We start from the raw sequence: 21,618 nt of genomic DNA on the forward strand, positions 1-21,618 counted from the left end.
GTTTCCGACCGACCCTGTCAATTTATGTGCGACCCAAATTATTTTATGAGCTTTATAAAAAAAAAGTAAAAAAAACATTTTGATGAAAACTATAATTACGTTTTGGTACAGCACCTCTTCATTCTGTACAAGGATGAGCGAATTTTCTCGTTTTTAAATGAAAACAACCTACCTATCATTTGCTGCCGCTGGAAAAAATAAAATAAAAAAATAAAATAAATTCCCTACCTACCCATGACCTCAACTGACAACCAACAGGAACCAAACTTTTTTTTTTTTTAGGCCTGACCGCAATTTCCTTTGCTTGTTGTTTGGTCGCTGAAGTGGCTGTCTTTGGGTCCATTTAGGTTAATGTGTTGGGTTAACATGTTTTATGTTAAATAAAATGAACTCATCCATACCTGAGCCAGAAAGATTTGATTTAATCTCTGGAGGTTTACTCAACAGTGTACATAGATACCAGCAGACAGAAAGATGCATGGAGAAATAGAGTTCAAGGGAGGGGCTAGGGGTCAGAAGTCGGTGGAGTGGTGGAGTAAACGGTGGGGTAATGCTGATGGATGGCAGCCATGTTGAACTGGTATTCAGATAACTTCTTGGGAGACTGCTTTGTCTCGCCCTGTCTCTCTCCTCCTAATATCTCCTTTTGACAGTTCCCTCTCTTTTCCTCCTATGTTCTTCCCATGAGTAACGTTTTCTTTGAGCTTGCCTTAATTATCTCTTGCTATGTGTGGAAACCCTCAATGGTGGTTTGTTTATTATGGGGAAATTGTCAGTGTAGCAATGAACTTCGAAGCTTATATCTTGGTGAATGCGAGGGACCTCACAGCCTCTACAGGAACAAGGATGCAAATTGCTCCATAATCAGTAAGAATCTTCATGCGTTCATGTTGGTGCACATGACATTAAGAATGTTCACCATTATTTGACTAGTCCTTGCTCCACTTGCTAGTAGGCACCAGAAGTACAAGTCGATTAAACAATTTTGGTCAGTATTTTGCCGAGCTATGAATCACTGAAGCCATTTATATATGACACCATGATTTTGATGATGTATTATTAATTAACGTCAAACAAAACTATAAGCATGGAATCAGTTGTCTAATTAGACCATTTAATTTCATCTGGTTCACAGTTCGCCACAGTGCTGTTCACCCTAGTATCTGGTCAGGCAGTCACTCTTTGTGACTGGTCTGTCTTTTCCTGCCTTAATTAAAATACATGGAAGTACAAGCCAGCCTGCGCCCTTGCTGATAATTAAAATAATGAATACAATTATAATTGTAAAGACCTGGGTTCATCGTTATCATGTCCGGACAGACTATTTATTTTGGATTGTTATATATTTAAATAGAATTCTAAAGCTAGACCGTGTTTATGTCCCACAAGCACAATAGAACAGTTGTGATGCAAGACACATTCCCTACAGGAGAGCTGAGTGCATTGATGCATGTCGGAATTGCTTTTAGTACCAGATTTTGTTGTAAAAATGTGATATCAATAATTTCAAATAGTTGTTATTGTACACATCAAATAGTTACCCAACCAATTTTTGCTTGTTGGATTGTAATGTGCTCACTAGTTGCTCCCTTAACTAGTTGTTCACAAAACGTCCGGTCATTTGTCGTAAGGTACATCCCAAATTACATGGGTGTTCCGTGACTTCGATTGTTATTGGTTCTTTGTGTATACGATGCGCAGAATCCCCTTGAGTAAGCAAACTTCAGGTGAAGTCTGACGGTAGGCCCATAAAAGATTCAGTGTGCGCCAGGCCTCCATCGGTATAAGCCTGCTGCCGTGGCCCAGGGATGTTGCTGAGTGGAGGGTGGAAGTGCTCTGTGCACACTCATCAGTTAGGAGACTTTGGCCTCGCTAGTGAAATTAGACCTTCATTTAAGTGGTCCACACACACACACACACACACACACACACACACACACACACACACACACACACACACACACACACACACACACACACACACACACACACACACGGCTCCCTCCTGATCATCATCTGTTAGGCATTGTTGGAGTGCGTCGTAAGTGATGCCCAGCGATGCGGGTTCTCTCTCTCTCTCTCTCTCTCTCTCTCAGGGCCTCACACTGAGCGTCTGCTGAGGTGGCAATCAAGGCGGTCTGCTGCTGGAAAGCTTCATTAGTGTTCAAGGGGAGGGTGGCCATGGCCTGCGAGTCAACAGGCAGAAAATGCCCAGCGATCATCACACGCTCTGATTGAAGAACCGTCTCATTGTCCTCCCCTGCTTCTCTAAGGGGCTCGATAAATCCTGATAACCTTTTGCCTGCTTGGATGGAGATGAATTCTGTCCAATTATGTCGATTTTAGACTATCTCCTCTGGAGGGATTGATTAGCATGCTCGTAGGCACATCTTGGATAGTCTGAGCGCCTAATGACAGGACTGTCATGAGTGTAAAAGGTGCTGTTTCAGCTCCCTTGTTCAAAGCATCGTGTTCAATTTGACACCCCGTTTCCGTTTATTTGTCACTCAGTTGATATTGGTTTCAGAAGTGAGGCACATCAAGAATTCCTCCGCAAACTACAGGATCCTTAAGGGTTTTACAATCAGTTATGATTGGTTGCCACTTTGCCAGTTCATATAGTTAGCTCGACTTCATTTTTGTTCCGTCTTCCGCTGGTGGGATGGTGTGCATAGAGACCGTGTGTTAGTGCTAGGGGGAACGCTGAATGGATATGTTCATAAAACAGGAGAATGAGGATGGAGGTGGTCGTCAAGGCGGCATGCGTTATATTACAGGGCCTTTTGTTCTGTCCTGACCTATATTGTCACACAGGCACACACAGGCACACACACACTCTGAACGACCATTGCACAATAGAAAATTGTGGTTGTTCAAACAAGGGTACAATTCAACAGTCTTCGTGACTCACTTGCCGATGCAGCAAGTAAATGATATGCAACTGTTTCCTGCCATTTTCCCTCGGAGTGTTTGTTCTCTGAGATTGCCTCTCAGGCCCCAGCACCACGTAATGGCTCCAGGCATATGGGCACACATTGAACCTATCTATCCCAATGCAAAGGCTCTCTCCTCCTCTTCCAGAGGAACATCAACCCTCCCTCCCCCCAGAGGGCCCAATGAGTTGCATAGCTATGGTTATCACACTTGTGATGACTGGCCATAGGCTGAACCTCTGCCTGTTTTGAAGTGATTGTCTTTCAGGAAGCAGGGGCGGTGTCAACCTCTTACCATGGATCACAGGCTGTTTCCAAGCCATGGTTACAGAGGAAACGGTTCATTGCAAAGCAAGGAGTAAAGTTTTGGTTATGGCACGGAGCTGTCAGGGAGGAGCATGGTGTTGCTGCATGGGTGTTGGAATGAATCGATCTTTGCATTTGTAAAATGCAAGCAGCAGTTTCGCTTTGTCTGTACACCCATCCTGTTTTGCATGCACTTCATGGTGCATGGACAAGAGGTTTTCATTTTTACCAGGCTGCGTCAACATTGCCGGCAAATAAAAATGTTTTCATCATAACCAACCATGGAATATCTGTAACGGTGGTGTTATGTTTTACTATAAATGATCTCCTGGAGAAGAGGTCATGTTCAGGCCAATCACTGGATGTGCCAGCCCTGGCCTGAACATGATGTTTCACAGAAGCAGGACATCACAAATAATATCTGCTGCCAGTCGGTTCCTGAAACGCATTTGCATTCATGCAGTCTAGAGCCCTTTGCTAAAAGTATTCTTTGGGGCTCAATTTATATACGATTTGAAAATAGAAAAAGGCTAATAACCTATAACAGACGGACAGATGTCTGTATGCTTCAAGCCATACTGGCAACTATTCAAATGCGTTGTCTTATCATGTGGTACTCCAAAAACACATGGCATGCAGAGAGTGAGCGATCTGCAGGCGCTCTGTTTCACAGTGTGGGAATTAGACTAAAGCCTGAACTCGACCACAACAGAGGGCGGTGTAGACAGACAAGGAGCCCTGCTCACAGACAGTGGCACTGCAGCCCCGCCTGTTTATGACGAGGCCTGGGGTCGGGGTGGTTGATTAATGGGGTATTTCATTCTCTGTTCATGGTGGTAGACTGTCGATGTTTGCAGCATTCATGCAGCATTCATGCAGCAAACATGTCCCACTTTGACTTGCAAACACTCTGCAACACATGGTGTGTGTGTGTGTGTGTGTGTGTGTGTGTGTGTGTGTGTGTGTGTGTGTGTGTGTGTGTGTGTGTGTGTGTGTGTGTGTGTGTGTGTGTGTGTGTGTGTGTGTGTGTGTGTGTGTGTGAGGGTCAGAGGAACAGGGTTTAAACAAGCTTGAAACTCTTCCTGCTGATACTCACCTCCTGCAACTATCGTTCATCCTCACTCTTCTCAATCTACATTATGGAGCCAATTAACTCTACTTATACAATAAGTCTACTACTACCTTTGGCGTATTTGTGTCAGCCTTTTTTAAAGCTATGGCTGTCTAAATATGTATTTATAATTTATTTAATTTGATTTTCTAACCCCATTCTATGCATTGTGAGTAATTGCTGCACTTAATGGGAGGATTTATTTTTGTGTGAGGCAGTTTAACGGTTAAAGGGTGTGTGTACATGTGCGTGTGCGTGTTTGGTGTGTAACTTCCTGTTTCAACTGTATGAACAGGAAATGCAAGCCACAAGTGGGCATGCTTGCTTCTTACTAGCCCTGCCTTTCCCTCAGTGACTCCGACGTGCACTCACCGTTTTGTAGCCACGGCAACGTAGTAATCACACTCATCAACACAACGAGACTTACCAGATCTCCCCATCTCTCCAATACACCCACACTGACGTCATGCTTTTATTTTGACAAATTAATCCAAAAGGGGCTCATATATATTTTGCCGTCGCTCGTTCATTCTATAAATAGTCCAGGTTTTCTCATTTCACTAGTTTCCCATGAAGTCACCGAGCTGAAGTGGGCGATGGACATTATTCTCGGAGGAACGGAGACAATACTATTATTATTTTTTAAGTACTTTATTCCTATGTCTTTTAATGTGTGTGTGTGTGTGTGTGTGTGTGTGTGTGTGTGTGTGTGTGTGTACCTATATCGTGTCTGCATTTGCATATTTTAATAATACATTAAACAGAAACACATTAAGACACATATTTCCTTATGAGAATTGGGGAGAGAGCTCCATCCATTTCAGGAAATGAATACATCACATGTTTCCTTCTAAGTTTTAACTGCTTAGGTTAGAAAGTGAAAGAGGGGGAGAAGGAAAGAGAACGAACAAAGTATCCTTTCTAAAGCAAATAGTTCCTCATTCCGAATAGGTGACCGTGTTTGTCCCCTTGTGTGAGTGAAGCCTTATTGCATGACCTAGTGCTTGGTGGGTAGATGGCTCCAGGCGTATCCTCCACAACATCTCGCTCAACGGTGTCCTCTGCTGGCATCTGTTGCCTGTTGCCACACACACACACACCCACACACACACAGATAATATGCTTATGATTTATTAAAAAAGGTGCCAAATGATTTCCTGAGCCATCAGTGTGCAGGTGTGGAAGCCACCCGTGTCCTGGACGTTTGGAAGGGACAACTATTTGTTCTGCTAAAGTGTCCTTGAGCAGAAGAACCCGCCAACTAATGTCGAACCAGCCTGTACACATTCCAGGGAAGCAAGCTGCTCTTTTTTTAATCACATGGTGTCGAAGTCGGGCTAAAACAGGGTTTCACCTCACCTTCACTTTCAGCTGATGTCTCCCAGAACATCTCTAGGCTGGAGACCCCCTGTGTGTGTGTGTGTGTGTGGGGGGGGGGGCAGAACCATCGAACCGTAGAGGCCCAGCACACCTGCCTAGCCCCTCATCAGGGAAACCCCTCACCTCCTGTCCAGCTGCCCCCACTTCGCCTTTTGCCCGTATCCACTTTAATTCACACTCTCCCAGCACACACTTGGATTATCGCACAATAAACACTCATTCCGGGGAACAGATAATTTGATCAGGCCCAGTGAAACGGCCTTCTAGTCGTTTTGCTAGTCCATTGCGCTAATGGCCGACCGGACAATCTCATCTTTGGCCTGCCAACCTTGGCTCTCTAGCAGAGAACGAGGAAATGTCAACATTTGCAATCTAGTCATGTTCTCCTTGCAAACACTGCCAAACATACCGTTAAGGTGCAGGGCAATATGCTAGTCGATTGCGAGCCCCTCATTTGAATTCAGAAGGTTATTTTAGCTTCCTGGGTGACAGAAAGTCAAAGCATAAATGTCTCTTCCCTATAAATAACACTTTTGATAACTTTCATCCAAGGCAACCCTTCCCAGGCTAATCTAAATTAACTTGATGAGCTAAGTGAGTGGCAACACAAATGGAGAACCAACCCGAGGTGGGAGAAACCGGAAAGCTGCAAAGCATCTCGGATGCGAGAGCTACTCACTTATCTTGGTCGTGTGGTCACGGACCGATATAGAGACCTGCCTCACCCTACTGTAGCCAGCATCAATTCTTGTCATCTTCACAGAATCATCATGTGAACGGAATGGAGAAATGGAGAAGCTCAACTTTCATTTGATGTAGCTTCCTTCAATGTGCTTGGTATTGCAATAGTTTATTATCACTGCTAAATGTTCCTTGACTGTGTGTGTGTGTGTGTGTGTGTTAGTGCATGGATTAATGCCTCATTCTGAGTCATGAGCGCCTGCCTTGGATCAAGGATTGAGCGCACGCACACACAGTGTTGGTACATTTGCGTTATAATATTATTTAGTATTTTTGGGGTCTATTTTGTATGTCTTTTCCTTCCGCCCCCCCCCAGCTCCACTGACTCTTTGTTCCTGTGGAAAACAGTATTTATGTTTCCTGTGAGATTACCCAGAATCCCCCGCTTGCTGTCAACTCCTCTGTTTCCGCTCTGTGGCTGGGATGGCCTCACTTGTATCCAAGTGTGTGTGTGCATGTTTCTGTTTTGCAAGGTTTTAGCGGAAAACCGAAAGCAGAGATGTGGCCATCTCCACCTCTAACTACCTTATCATTAAACGGAACAGCCGTCCCACTCTCTCCACCAGAACACCTTTCTCTAGTACCGCCAGCCCCCTCCTTGTATGTTCTCTCTGCGGCAGGGAAAGGGCCAATTAGCTTGTCCAGACCCGGCAACGGTCAAACAGACAGCCCCCCGCTCATCCACAGCTTCAGAGCACCACAAGACACACACAGAACACGGGCGGTCTCATTAGACCAAAGACTGGACCGGTGTCAGGATGCTCAACGCGGCTAAAGATGTGAACGTTTAATAATAATTCATTGCATGGTGCATCCTGGCTGAAGTGGGGAACATCCTTTTAAGGAGTCAGCCCTACCTAGCCTGTTGAAGCTTCGGTTATTTATTCTGCGCCTTTTTTTAAAGCGACACCTACTCACTCTGGTGTGTTTGGAACATTGCATCATAAACACCTGAAATATCTTGGCTAGAATCTGGAAAGTTCCATACGTTTGTTTGAGCTGAATGCTACGCTGAATGCTACTGCATAGTGTTTCATGGCTTGTAAAAAGAATACCTGGTTGGATCATTGATTTGGCTTTGGGCCAATACTTTACACCTGCGTTCGGAATGCCTCCCTTAAGAGGAACGGTCTGCTATCAGCTGAATTCCACACACAATTCAGCTGATAGCAGACCGACATAAATCCAAGGTGTGCGTGTGGAGGTGTGTTTGTGGGTGTGTGTGTTTATTGGGGGGGTGTGCGTGTGTGTGCGTGCGCGAGAGAGAGATGTAAAAAAAAAAAGATAATCTTCATGCTACCCATGTGAATGAATTACCAGACAGTAATTACAGAGGACATGGAAGAAGGAATGACGGTGTAAAGAAGACGAGAGGGAGACGGATTGTGTGTCAGGCAGGCTGGTCGGTCAGAGCTTGAACCAACGAGCCATGACTCTGGAGGAAGAGAGAGAGAGAGAGGGAGGGAGGGAGGAAGAGACGGTTAGTTAGGTGAGGAGCTTGTGCCGAAGGAGTGCTAACAAGCAGGAAAGGGATTTAAGGAGAGGAGGTTGGGATTAAAAATCCAGGATTTTGGCTTATTCATGATCACAAATCATTAGACCATGATCAGGCCGATGGACTAAAGCAGCATGTCCATTGCTGAACAGGTTAAGTATATTCATGTGGCCGTCCACTTTCGGTTTGCAACTAATAAAATACTTATGTTTGCCAGGAAGTCAAAAGTATTTTTATCCTTTGCAGGCTCATTGAAGAGAAGATTCTAGTGCGGAGTGTATTTTCGGATGCACTGAGTTCTTTTTTAGGTTTCTAAATCTCTGTAATTACAGGTTTTAGGCCAGCATTCGGGTACTTTTCCCAGGAGTTTTCTTTCTAACATGCCTATTACCACAATGTTTTGTCAGCAGCGTCTCTTGTCTTTTGATAACAATGTCGCTGCTAATAAACCGTCTGAATTAACTTGACCTGGAATCCATCTCCATATATTGTTTGTGAAACCAAAATGACCCCTTGTGTGCCTTGGAATTTCCCTCATTTTCTTCCCCAACAAAGTTCAATTGTTTTGTGGTCTATTCCTAGTGCCTTAAGGCCGGTGCCTCTCTTGGGAGAGCGATAGAGCAGGGGGAGGGGGCGAGAGAGCACTAGAAAACTGTAGCTGGACGAGAACCGTTGGTGCCGTTAAGTGCTGGCTTTCATGTCGACCTCTGCTGTCTTCTGCTATGTAAGCATCTGCTCCACCACTCAGTCAGAAGCACCTGGGAGTTTACATATGACCATCAGGATTCACGCTAATGGGGCCTTCCTGGTACTACTTCCAACTGTTTACCCACAAGCTAGTTGGCAAGGGAGGTTAACTCCAGAGGAAGTTTATTCCGTAGATTAGCCAGTTTAATATGTCAACAGCTACAATGACTCTTTAATGAGTTGATAAAACGATTTAGCCTTTTTTTGGCAACAAGCATCCAACATAGATTATTCGATGTTGGATGCTTGTTCAATTTCAAATAAATTGTATTTGTATAGCCCTTAATCGCAATCTGAAAGAGCTTAACTGACCTTGTCATTATGCCACCCCCTAACCCTAGCCCCCCCCAGAGGGCAAGAAGAAACTCCCTTAAAACACCTTAACACACAACTTCACCAGAAACGGCAGAAAGTAACGTAGCTCCCAGGTAAACAACCCGGGATAGATCGACTGCATCCAATCAGAGACAGAAGCTCAATAGCCCCTAAAGCGCCAGTGACCTGATTCAGATTAACTCAATAAAATGTGCAATAATAATATCATACAAGATGAAGCATAAGTGATTTCTTTCCGATGATCCATGGCTGCCTTTGTGAATGTGGCACACGTCGAATACATCGTGAGTGATTCACACTTGTTTTTAGCCAGGTTTTCGAAGGTGGCACATTTGTCCCCCGGAAAATGAGCCATTGAGGGAGTCTCTGCCAGCTGTTCAGTCAAAACTGATACTGTGTGACCAATCATCTTCATTCAAAAGATTAAAGTGTGTGTGTGCGCGTTTGTGAATGTGTTTCCTTCAAAGAAATTTGTAAACATTTGGAGAGGTACCCCCTAGTGCATACAAGTGATATTACATAACTTTTGCCATCGAGGATCATTATTGGGGTTATGTGGACACCTAGTGGACAAGACCTGCAAGTGCGTGTACTGAGTGGCCGAAGGGACCTGAACCACGTATCGACACTTTCACAGACAAAAATTGCTAGTCTCTGTTCATCCCACCAATAGGTCACGCTTTCAATCTTCGGCAGTCTTTTCTCCAAGGGGCCAGACTATCCACGGGCTAATCTAGAGCCCAGTTTTAATGAGACCATTGATTTAGCGAGCATGCCGGTGTGTTGTCCACCTCCTATCCTGCCATGATCAATCAGTAATGAACTCCTTTGAAATATACTACTCCTTTTGAAGCCCTTTGATTGATTTCCATCTAATTGATCGACCTTCCCCTCCACCCTTTGTCTGCGCGGTTGTTTTTCCCCTACTCTCTGATTAATCCTCCCGTGCCTTGTTTTGATTTCCAATTTTTTCTTCTGTGTCTCTCCTTCTTGCATCCGTTCTGTACAGAAACTCAAACGGCTGATTCCCGAAGAGGTAGGTGTGGTTGTGACGTGAAGCCCCCCCCCCACCTCCACACACATGTTTGCATGTATGTGCATCTGTGTGCTTCCCCATTGCCCACCACCACCACCATCCCACTTTAACTTCACCGCTCACTGTCTGTCGCACTAACCCCGACCACACCCACCGTTTGTTGCTGGTTATCACGTTGTCTGTCCGTCTGCGTCCAGCCATCAGTTCACCCGTCCTGCATGCAGGAGAGAAGCACCTTGACTGCTCAGCATGCTCAGGCTAACGGATGTAGCCTCCAAGTCACTGGACCCACCTTAAGAGCCATCATGGCCACCTGCCTGTATCTTTACAAGATAACGACTTGTTTTCGTACTTTCACCTTTATGGAGGTAGCCCACACGGCAATGTTTGCTTAAGGCCGCTGCTGCCCAGCCTAGATCCATTAAATGGTATTTTTGTTTAATGGCGGATACTGTCAGTAGCACTGTCGCCAAACATTGACGGCTCGTTACCCAAAGCTTATAACAGCTACTGGAGAGCAGATGGCTTAAGTGTTTGCTTTAGGCCGCCCCTTATGCTCAGCTGCTTACACCGACCCGTCATTGATCTTGTCCGGCGGACAGACACAACTCTTGTTTGTACGCCAGAAAGAAAACACCCAGCCTGTTCACCTGTCCTGTCCCTAATCATCTGCCATTTACGTTGAGTTGTAAACCATACGATTTTGTCTTGGGGCTAGAGAGTTACACACTGCCCGATGGATTCTCCATCCTCAAGACATTATCTCACTTCTGACGGTGGCGATGATTACGGATTCCCTGCTTGATGTTGCGACCGTTGCTGTTTTTGGACCATCACAGGAACATTGTTCTCTAACGTGTGTGTGTGTGTGTGTGTGTGTCCTCTCTAACCCCTCCCCCCCAGCTGGAACGCTTCACCAGCATGAGGGTGAAGAAGGACAAGGAGCGTGGGGGCCTGGGGCCCACCCAGCGCCACTCCAGCAGCTACGAGCCCAGCGGACAGAGCACCGCGCTGCACGACCTGAGTGACGAGTCGGTGCTGGAACTCTTCCAACAGATGCTGGTGAGGGGGGAGGGACCGCCACGGGGACCTGAGTGACGGGGAAACGGAGACCTCCTTTAAGTGGTCTCAGAGTGGGCGGTCCGTCCGCTGAGCTCCTGTTGAATTTAGACTATATGTTAGGGATATGCAATTAATCACATTCTTATTGTGATTTAGGTTTTTAAATCAAACTATCTCCGAAATTTAAATAATCAAGTGGATTATTTTCTAGTTGATCATATTGTCTATTTTTTCTTAAGTGGAAATTCCACAGTTCTCCGTTAAATTTTTTACATCTTTTTGGAGAGAAATGCTGAATAAATGGGGTCAGGGTTCAATTCCCATTGTGAAAACGTCCTTAGAATTGCACTCACAGCGTTGGTGGTATGGTTATTTAGTGAAAAGGCTGCACCAAAAAGCACGTACATAATTTTCTGGCACACAATAGAAAAATGCGAAAAGTCGAGCAGTAGAAACATCAGTCAGTAGAAAGTTATACTTATTAGCCAGACTTTTGCCCATTAAGCTTCCTCTGAACAACTTTGTGAGTGTTTAGAAGCAACTGTTTCAACCCTGCAATTTTGCCACATAGGAGCACCTTGCAGATTTGATTTAAAATGTCATTAATTTTGTATTTGTAGGACAGTTTCCTATTAAACTGTCAACTGTTTTCTTGTTTTTTCTTTCCCCAAACAGGTCTATTTCTGTCTCTATTAATTATGTGCTGCCTTCTGATATGTCCACCCCATCACGCCCTCCTCTCTCTCTCTACCCCCCGCTCTCTCTACCCCTCTCTCACTCTCTTCCCCTCTCTCCCTATCTCTGCCTCTCTCTCTACCCCTCTGTCTCTACCCATCTCTACCTCACTCTCTCTCTACCCCTCTCTCTCCACCTCTGTGTAATGCTCTCTCTCTCTCTCTCTATCTCTCTCTCTCTCTCTCTCTCTCTCTACCTCTCTGTAATGCTCCCTCTCCCCCCGGCTATGCAGGTGGACATGAACCTGAACGAGGAGAAGCAGAAGCCTCTGAGACAGAAGGACATCGGCATTAAGCGGGAGATGGTCTCGCGCTACCTCCACACGTCCAAGGCTGTCAGTACCCACACCTTAATAGAATGCTGACGTCAGTGTCGTGGAACGCAGATTCAGTCCCTTAATGCCTTTTCTTTTTACATTATGGGAATTTATAGAACAAACAAGCATCCGTATGGATGAACTTCTTCAATGTTTTTTTCCATCTTGTTTTCCGCAGAGGTTTATTTTAAAAATGTTCTCATTACGGCGCTCCCACTGAGCATGCCCCCGCAAACCCATCTCTCCCAAAATACCGCAACAGCCAGAAAAAGGAGCCTGCACCATGTTGTGGTCGGTGGCTGAGTGAGTGCTGTAGGAACAGCAGGCCAATATGCTGATGCTAAACGGCTCCACGAGGGAGAGAGAGGGCTAACAAAGCCATGTGCAGATGGTCGATATCACGCCTAATTTGGCAGAGAAATAGACTCAAATAGGCCCTTTGAGATCAACTCGGTGCACTAACCTTTTACCAAGTTTTAAATTGGGCTCATCACTTTTAAATTGGCAATGAATATAGCCTGCCTGAACGTTTGTTGCCCTCCTTAGGGATTAGACTGATTTGTATCTCGTTCTGTCTGTCTCTCCTTCTCATTGACCTCTCTGCTATGTCTGTCTCCATCTTATCTTGAATCTCTTTTTTCTATTTCTTGTCTGTCTTTTACTGCCTATCTGTCCTGGTCTATCTTGTCTGTCTCTGTCTCGGTCTTATCTTGTCTTTCTCCCTCTCTCTCGTTTTGTTCTGTTTCGCTGCCTTTACATGGGACCGCTAGATCAAATTAAGCCTTATACCGATTTTACTACTCGAACGGACCTTGTCAATTATCCGAACGTACATGGCCTTTAAGAAGTCGGATAATGGCCGGAGCATGGCTGAGCCACTTCTGGTTGACCTCTACGACCCAGCAACAACAAACTCAGGTGGCATTCAAGAAAGATGTTTTCAGTAGACAGCTGTCAGTTCACTTCGGGTCCATGTCATTTCTCCGACTCTTCATTGTTCCGACCTCTCGGTCGTATGCAGACTCCTCCCGCTGCTCCGCCGCCGGAGGAGTCCGCATACGGCCGAGAGGTCGGAACAATGGAGCATCGGAGGAATGACCCGAACGACCCGAATTGAACTGACAGCTGTCCCGCATACGGCAACAATCCCTTTCGCCTCCATGTAGCGTTTCAATCTTGACTTCAGAGAATCAAGGTCAAAATTTCTTTCCCCCAATTCCTTCTCCACCATGACCGATATAACACCCACTACGAGTCTTTGTTGTGGAAGTACCAGAGAGTGGGAGAACCCGACGCAGTCTAAAGATTCATAATATCAGAGAATATCCCTGTCAGTTCGGTCGTGGCGCAATGATGGAATTAAGAACGTAAACACGTCAGAAGAAAAAAACGTTTATTTGACAGATGTGCCCGAAGTTACTACTTTACAACCTCGTCGATGACCAACGTTTAGGAAAACATGTACTTTTACTTCAGCCTTGGTTGAAATAGAAGCCTAGTGTGTACTGAATGCATGTTGATGATGATACTCTTATAGGTGGCAATGGCATGACACCGGTTTCCTCCATCTTCTGCGTCATAAAGACATAATTTAATATTTATATTTATAAAGAAATAAGAATTGTTTATATGTCAATGGCGACAACAACACGACTACCGTCTCCTTCTACTTTCGGCTCACGTCCCCCGGCCGCAAGATCTCAAGCGTGCACAGAACGCGAAATCCGACGCAGGTTTTATTTATAAAGGAATAAGAATTGTTTATATTTCAATGGCGACAACAACACGACTATCGTCTCCTTCTACTTCCGGCTCACCTCCCCCGGCCGCAAGATCTCGATCATGCGCAGAACACGAAATCCGACGCGGGTTTACATGCAGGTAGAAACCGGACAATGACCGAGTTATCTAGGTGTTCTTATCCGATCTCGCTTGTCCGTTCATGTGCCGATTGCGTTCCGAAGTAGATCGGGTAAAGGTGTTTACATGCATTTTAAAAGTCTTATTAGTTTCTTTATCCGATAATGACTCTGCATGTAAACGCACTGTTTGTCTCTGTCTGTGTCTTTCTGTGTGCCTGTATGCCTGTAGTTCAGTCTGTCTCTGTCTGTGTCTTGTCTGACCGACTGTTTGTCTTGTCTTCTATCTGCAGGGCCAGAGCCAGAAGGAGAGCTCCAGGTCAGCGCAGATGTACATCCAAGAGCTGAGGTCAGACATCAGAGACACTCAGCTACTGGGCTGCCTGGAGTCGCTCAGAGTTTCACTCAACAACAACCCAGTCAGGTTAGACCGCACACACGCACTCTGCACACGCACACAACCACACACTTTTCATTCCCACACACACCCACACACTTGTCATTCTCACACACAACCACACACTTTTCATTCACACATGCACACACAGACACACACACTGTCACACGCAAATACTTTTCATCCTCACACACACCCACACACTTTTCGTTCTCACACGCATGCACACACTTCATTCTCACAAACACCAACACACTTTTCATTCGCACTCACTCACTCACGCGCGCGCAGGATCAGTGTTTGACTTCTCATCAACTTTCAGCACGGTTCCATTAGCCAGCTAACAAATAGGTTTCGGCCATCCTGATTGTACCATTCCCTCTGGGATAGATCTAGGGCTAGCAACGTGACCTGTAGTCGTTTCGTAGTTCTTATGATAATACTGCTGCTGATGCAACCAATGGAGATAAGTTAACAATAAGGAATGAATTACTTCTTTACTTATAGAATAAAATACAAAAAAAGCCTCTACACATGTAAGCCAGCAGGGTATAGACCCTTCACACTGTGAGCAATAGAGATAAGGGGAGTGGCTTTTAAAAAGGGTATTTTATTTTAGAATGGGCGCCCTCTACAGACCTCAGTGTTGAACTGCACCTGCACGTCTCAGAAACACATCGACAAAGAACATGTGACTGACATTAAAACATGAAGTTACTCATGATGATATTGAGTATTACACAGTTCATATTCAAGTTTTACTTTATTATCCTACCAGGGAAAATGTTGTTTACAGCGGTGTATGTACAACAATACATATATTTATGCACAACACTTAAAACGATCCGTCTGGTCACGTTGATATCAACGTTCATTTCTGATGATGGTGTCTGTCTCCCTCCCCCTCCCCAGCTGGGTGCAGAACTTTGGTGACGAGGGTCTGGTACTGCTCCTCAGCCTGCTGAGGAAACTACAGGAGGAGAGAGACGAGTACCCGTAAGGCAAACTCTCCCTCGCACGGCCAATTGCATGACCAAAGGCAATGAACAACGTCTTTTGTTGTCCGAGCGGTTGTGTGGTTTAAAGTCCTTGTCTGTGGTCTCGTCTCGTCTCCTTCCAGAAACGTATCGGGGAAATGTCAACACGAGATCATCCGGTGTCTCAAGGCCTTCATGAACAACAAGGTGAGATCTTTATCGGATTAAAGCCTGCAAGACTCAAAACACAGTTTTCTGCAACAAGCTTTACCTCTGTCATCAAGTTCCATATGTATTCAAATGTGTTGTCCTTAGAAACCATTTGCATGTAGTGCAACAGGCAGACTAATAGGTTTTTGTTCCGGTTGTTGTAGTACAGTTCCAGGTCCTCTAGGGGTCAGCCTACACCCACAGTGTTGCATTTGCTCTGTGGTTGCATCATTGAGGAAATATCATCAATAAAGTAGAAGGGGTTATTAATCTAGAATGTTTATTGACACTGTTAGACTATTTATACACTTTAGGAATCTTAAGGAATAGGTCTTCTGCACGTTTACCTCGTTAGAATAGTCTTCCCATCTCGGTGATGATTCTCATTTGAAAACCCCCTCTCTCTGCTCTCTGCAGTACGGTCTGAAAGCCATGCTGGCCACCGACGAGGGGATCCCTCTGCTGGTCAGAGCCGTGAACCCCCGGGTGCCTCACATGATGGTGGACGCCATCAAGCTGCTGTCGGCCATCTGCATCCTGGACCACAACGACAACCTGTGAGTACCGGTCCTTCGCAGCCGCACCTCGCCCGAGGCCTGCATCCCCTCGCCCTCTCAAAGGCTGCTCGCTACTCCCCAGGTCGCTGAGTGCCTTCATAGTTTCACATGATTCATCATATTAATGCAGCCCCCTTCAAGTCGGGGAAGGAGGAGGAAAGCACGCCTCTGATGTATTCTCTGTGAAGCCATGCATCTATAAAACATCAGGCCAGATCTGCGCTGCAGCTTTGGTGCGGGTGAGAACGTCTGGCAAGTGGAAACCAGGGGAGAAGAAAAAAGACACGCCAGTTCTTTCTCAAGCGCTGCCTCTATTCAGTGAAACATAAAACACTGGTTGAGTGGACTTTGAAAGGATCAAAGTCGCTGGTGGACTTTGATGCATCTTTCTTCAAATGATTTTTCATCCCCATACAAATGTAAACAATGCAATAGAAGCAGTCCGGTTGGGTGAGGATCTCGAGATCGTTAGATGTGCAATGAGAGAATATTGAGAATATTTATGACCCTAATTGTTTAGATATCTAGGGTCATGAAATCATGTGTCCGGAGGTAAACTCCGTGCCAAGAGTGAGTTCTGAACGGTCTGCCGGGGTGGCGGTGCTTCACCGGGCGAGGCTTTTATTAGTGCTGTTCTGAGAGCAGTCTATTCAGGGGCGCGGTGACAGGTCAAATGAAGAAGCTGCGTTAAGTGGCAGCAGCTTCGCGCCTGTGCGGACCCCCCACCCCCGCGTCCTCCAGAAGGAGAGCCGAGGTGGGGGGGGGACAGATGGTCGTTCAGGTGAACCCCCACTCCCCCCCCCCCCCACACCCGCTGTCATGTCATTAGGAGCCACTGACCCGCTCTCTGCAGCGTGTCCTTGAGAAGCAGAAGGAGTCTGCAGGGGGGGTGTTCTATGAAGTACTTCAGTACTTCAGGATCTCTTCTGGACCAGATGCAGGGGTGGGCACGACCACGTGAGTCAGGACGGTGGCCTACGTGACACTGTTCATCACACGGCAGCGTTTGAGTGTTTGCCCTGCAAAGTCGCCGTCGTGCAGCGTACGGTTTTAGAAAGAAGATTTTGTGCTTGGTCATTGCGTCGACTTGTCTCGCTTGGGAAAGGAGAGCTCGGCCTCAGCGAGACTCAGTCGTATCACAAAGGTCAAATAACAAATGCATTTGAACCTGAGGCCGTTTATCTCTCTGGACGTTATTACAGCTACTCGACTACATCACCCCAGACCTGTGTAGGATAGTATTGGCATGATTGTAGCTTAATTCAACCTCTTCTTAATCTTGAGAAAGAAGCCAATGAAATAACTATGGTTTACATGATCCCCACGTGGGTCTTGAGGCTTGTGTATTGTAACTCTAGATCTACATGATCGTCTCTGTGTCCCTGTAGCCATGAGCGTGTTCTGGAGGCCATCACAGAGGAGGCGGAGAGGAAGGACATCGAGAGGTTTCAGCCTCTCTTGGCGGGGATGAAACAAAACAGCGTGGCTCTGAAGGTACTGAAGCGCCCCGGCAAATGACACAAACAAACAGAAAGCCCCAGCCGTCAGGCTTGTCCTCTCCTCGAGGAACTCCGTACCTGTGTGATCATAGAGTGGTCCAGTGGCCTGATGAGAAGATGAGACCTGTGCGTGTGTAACGTCTTATCTGTGCGTGGCGTTGGACAGGGCGGCTGCATGCAGCTCATCAACGCCTTGATCAGCCGGGGAGAGGAGCTGGATTTCAGGGTCCACATCCGCTCTGAGCTGCTGAGACTGGGACTACGAGACCTCCTGATGGTAGGGAGCTCTCAAACGCCCACCTGCTCACTCACTCAGCTCTCACTCACTCGCTCACATCCCCACACGTGCAAGCGTTTTCTACCGCAACTTCGACCGACTGTCATCAAACATGCATACACACAGTTACAGTCAGTCAGTCAGTCAGTCATGGGTAAAATTGTTATCGCCACTCTCGCTTTCCCTGTCACACATTTGTTTGTTCACCGTGAGTGACACACTTCACGGGCCATCGAGAGTGTGGCCACACGCAAACGTGGGCGCACAGCCACACACCCACCACCATTCCATACTTTCCACACCTGTCCAAACTCAGCATGGCTGACAGAAACCCCTCTCCTCCCTCTCCTCCTCCTCCTCCCTTTCCCCCTCCCTCCCCCTCTCCTCCCCTATAGGATGTCAGGACCATAGAGAACGAGGAGCTGCGGGTGCAGCTGAATGTGTTTGACGAGCACGCAGAGGAAGACTCTGAGGAGCTCAAAGCTCGTCTGGACGACATCCGCATTGAGATGGAATATCCTTCCACCTGACATCTCTATCTCTCGTTCTCTCGTTCTCTCGTTCTCTCTTGTTCTCTCGTTCTCTCTCTCTCGTTCTCTCTTGTTCTCTCTCTCTCTCTCTCTCTCTCTCTCTCTCTCTCTCTCTCTCTCTCTCTCTCTCTCTCTCTCTCTCTCTCTCTCTCTCTCTCTCTCTCTCTCTCTCTCTCTCTCTCTCTCTCTCTCTCTCTCTCTCTCTCTCTCTCTCTCTCTCTCTCTCTCTGTTGTTCTCTGTCTCCCATTTTCTTACTCTGTCTCTTGTCCTCTCTCTCCCTGTCTCTTGTCCTCTCTCTCCCTGTCTCTGTCTTTGTCTCTCTCTTTGTTTCTGTCTCTCTGTCTCTTGTCCTCTCCCTCTCTGTCTCTGGGGATTGGTAGTCTAACCACTAGACATAGCAGATTTTTTTTCTTCATCCCCTCAATGTCACTTCCATCTGCTGGGGGGGAGATACAAAGATAGGATCACAGGAGCTTATTTGAGCCAATACATCTTCTTGGTAGCTGAACGCTTTTTTTATTTGGCTTTGGCTTTCCCTGCTTTAATAGTTTCAGCACATATTTTAGATGGACATAGGTGGAGGTTGTCTGACAGCATCAGCATACCAGTTGAAAACTACTAAATGACCAGTTGAGCTGGAAGGACAATAACAACTGCCAAGGGGCTCATTCCCACCCAAGCTTTGAATAGTTGCACTCATATGAGACACATGGACAATACAGGTGCCCAGAAGTTATATGGAGATTTATTATTGAGTATCTTTTGCCGCTTTTATTATAGTAATTTTATTATTATCACTTATAGTGGCTTATAGTTGTACGTTTCAACACTAGATGTCACAAGGGTGCAGGAGTGTGGCAAGACTTTTTTGCAGTGCAAGAACAAAAAAAACATTGTTTTGCAGCAGCTGCAAAACATTGTGCAACTAAAAAGGACACTTAAAGTCAAACAAAATATGACGTCTTTGTGTTTTCCCAAATATTTTCAGTGTTTGGTAGACCTTTGGATGTTTGCTGTAGTCTTCACCACCAGGGGGCATCAGAACACGAGATTTATTTTGGTAACTGAGATCTCTCTGATGAACACGATGAGATAAGACGGGTGATGTCATGAGTTTGCTGTCGCTCCTTAACCGTGGGGCGTGCACCGACGTGAGGGAGGTGTTCGAGATACTCTTCAACACGGTGAAGGACTCCAAGGCCGAAGGCCACTTCCTGTCCCTCCTGCAGCACCTGCTGCTGGTCCGCAATGATTACCTGGCCAGGTAGTGTACATCACACACACACACATGGACACACATAGACACACACGGACACACACACATAGACACACACGGACACATAGACATAGACACACACGGACACACACACATAGACACACACGGACACATAGACATAGACACACACGGACACACACATAGACACACATGGAGACATAGACACACACAGACATGGACACACAGACATAGACACACACGGACGCACGGACATAGACACACAGACACACATGGACACAAAGACATAGACGCACACGGACACACAGACATAGACACACACGGACACACAGACATAGAGACACACGGACACATAGACACACACGGACACACGCACACACACACGCACCGTTGCCAGTACATGCATGCTGTCACATTCACTCTCCAAATCTCCCCAGCCAAGTCATACCCAAAAGCCATTTTTTCCGACTGATTGGATTAAGAAGTCAAAACATTTCCCCTCTATTAACTTCACCTTGGTTACCAGATGTCTGGTACCCCCCCCCCTTCTCACATTTGTTTTTCCTGCACGCCGGTCCAAAGCTGTGAAATTAATACATGCAAAAAGAAGTCCAATTTCATTTTAATAGAATTGAGCACCTTCCACCCCCTTATCGCCAGAAATATGCTAATGCCCCTCCCTGGGGCCTGGGGGGGGGGGGGGGCTGAGAGGGGAGCCAATGAGGGAAAGACAAGACTGGGGTGGAATAATAGAGAGGAGAAGTCAAGAGCTCCAGAGAATAGTGTTGCATAAGTACGCCAGACGCACACACACACGCTTAGACTCGTGTGTACAATCACATTAGCTTGGAAAAGTAAGCACACAGACTTGCTTGAAGTCTTGCCCACACGTACACTAGCACTGGAGGAAGGAGGCAGTTACAGGAGTGAAGGAACGTCCTCAACTTGGGCAAGCCAAGTAATAAAAAATAAGCAGGCCTGCTGACACACACACACACACACACACACACACACACACACACACACACACACACACACACACACACACACACACACACACACACACACACACACACACACACACACACACACACACACACACACACACACACACACACACACACACACACACACACACACACAGAGAGCAGTCAGTCAGTCACCCCTCCCCCATGTTGCCTTGATGGTATCAGACAGGCGGGAAATTGTGGCTCCTGTTAAACACAGGGTCTGCCGTGGGAGGGTGGAGGCTGAGGGTGGATGGATGGATTGGGAGATGGATGGAGGTGAGGGAGGGTATAGGGAATGAAGTGAGAAGTCGAGATTGGACTTTTGTGCTGCTGGGGCAGGTTGGAGCATATGGTGCGAAATGACTTGATAAGCTTATACACACACATGTGTGCGTACACACACACGTGTGTGTGCGTGCACACAGACACAGACACACGCACAAACATGCACGTACACACTAGAATTCCACTTGAATGACCGCGGTTATTGTTGGACTACTCTTTTTGTCTCCAGCCTTCACATTATGCATATTATAATGGCCGTATCTTAATAGAAAAGTAGCTGCATATTATTTAACTTGCTGCAATGAAACTTTACTTTATTAACCAGCCACAATTTCTAAGTTGCCGTAGTCAGACGTGGTTGTTGTTCCCTGAATCAGCACTGGATGGCACTCTCGCTCCACGGATAAACCTGCAAAGCTAAGGAAGGGAGGGGGGGAGAGCAGTGAGCATTGGAGGGAGAGAGAGAGTGAGACACACACACACCGAGAGAGCAAGGGAGAAAGGGAATATATTAGGTATTGTGTTTGTGGCTCCGGGGGCTTCATACAGGGTCAGTGAATCAGACACCTTAAAAATTGAGTGTC

At 46.3% G+C, this 21,618-nt stretch overlaps 1 protein-coding gene across 1 annotated transcript in view; it reads left to right on the forward strand.

Annotated features, from left to right (window-relative positions):
* The window catches only part of LOC130390999 (protein diaphanous homolog 1), a 43,113-nt gene that overhangs the window by 8,319 nt on the left and 13,176 nt on the right, over nt 1-21,618 (forward strand). The window contains exons 2-11 of the mRNA XM_056601186.1: nt 10,989-11,147; nt 12,115-12,216; nt 14,351-14,481; nt 15,367-15,450; nt 15,575-15,638; nt 16,059-16,198; nt 17,587-17,692; nt 17,864-17,974; nt 18,370-18,488; nt 19,653-19,769. Of these exons, the coding sequence (XP_056457161.1) occupies nt 10,989-11,147; nt 12,115-12,216; nt 14,351-14,481; nt 15,367-15,450; nt 15,575-15,638; nt 16,059-16,198; nt 17,587-17,692; nt 17,864-17,974; nt 18,370-18,488; nt 19,653-19,769 (1,133 nt within the window). The remainder of the gene's footprint in view (nt 1-10,988; nt 11,148-12,114; nt 12,217-14,350; nt 14,482-15,366; nt 15,451-15,574; nt 15,639-16,058; nt 16,199-17,586; nt 17,693-17,863; nt 17,975-18,369; nt 18,489-19,652; nt 19,770-21,618) is intronic.

This window comes from Gadus chalcogrammus, chromosome 10 (genome assembly GCF_026213295.1).
Source record: "Gadus chalcogrammus isolate NIFS_2021 chromosome 10, NIFS_Gcha_1.0, whole genome shotgun sequence".
NCBI classification, from domain to species: Eukaryota; Metazoa; Chordata; class Actinopteri; order Gadiformes; family Gadidae; genus Gadus; species Gadus chalcogrammus.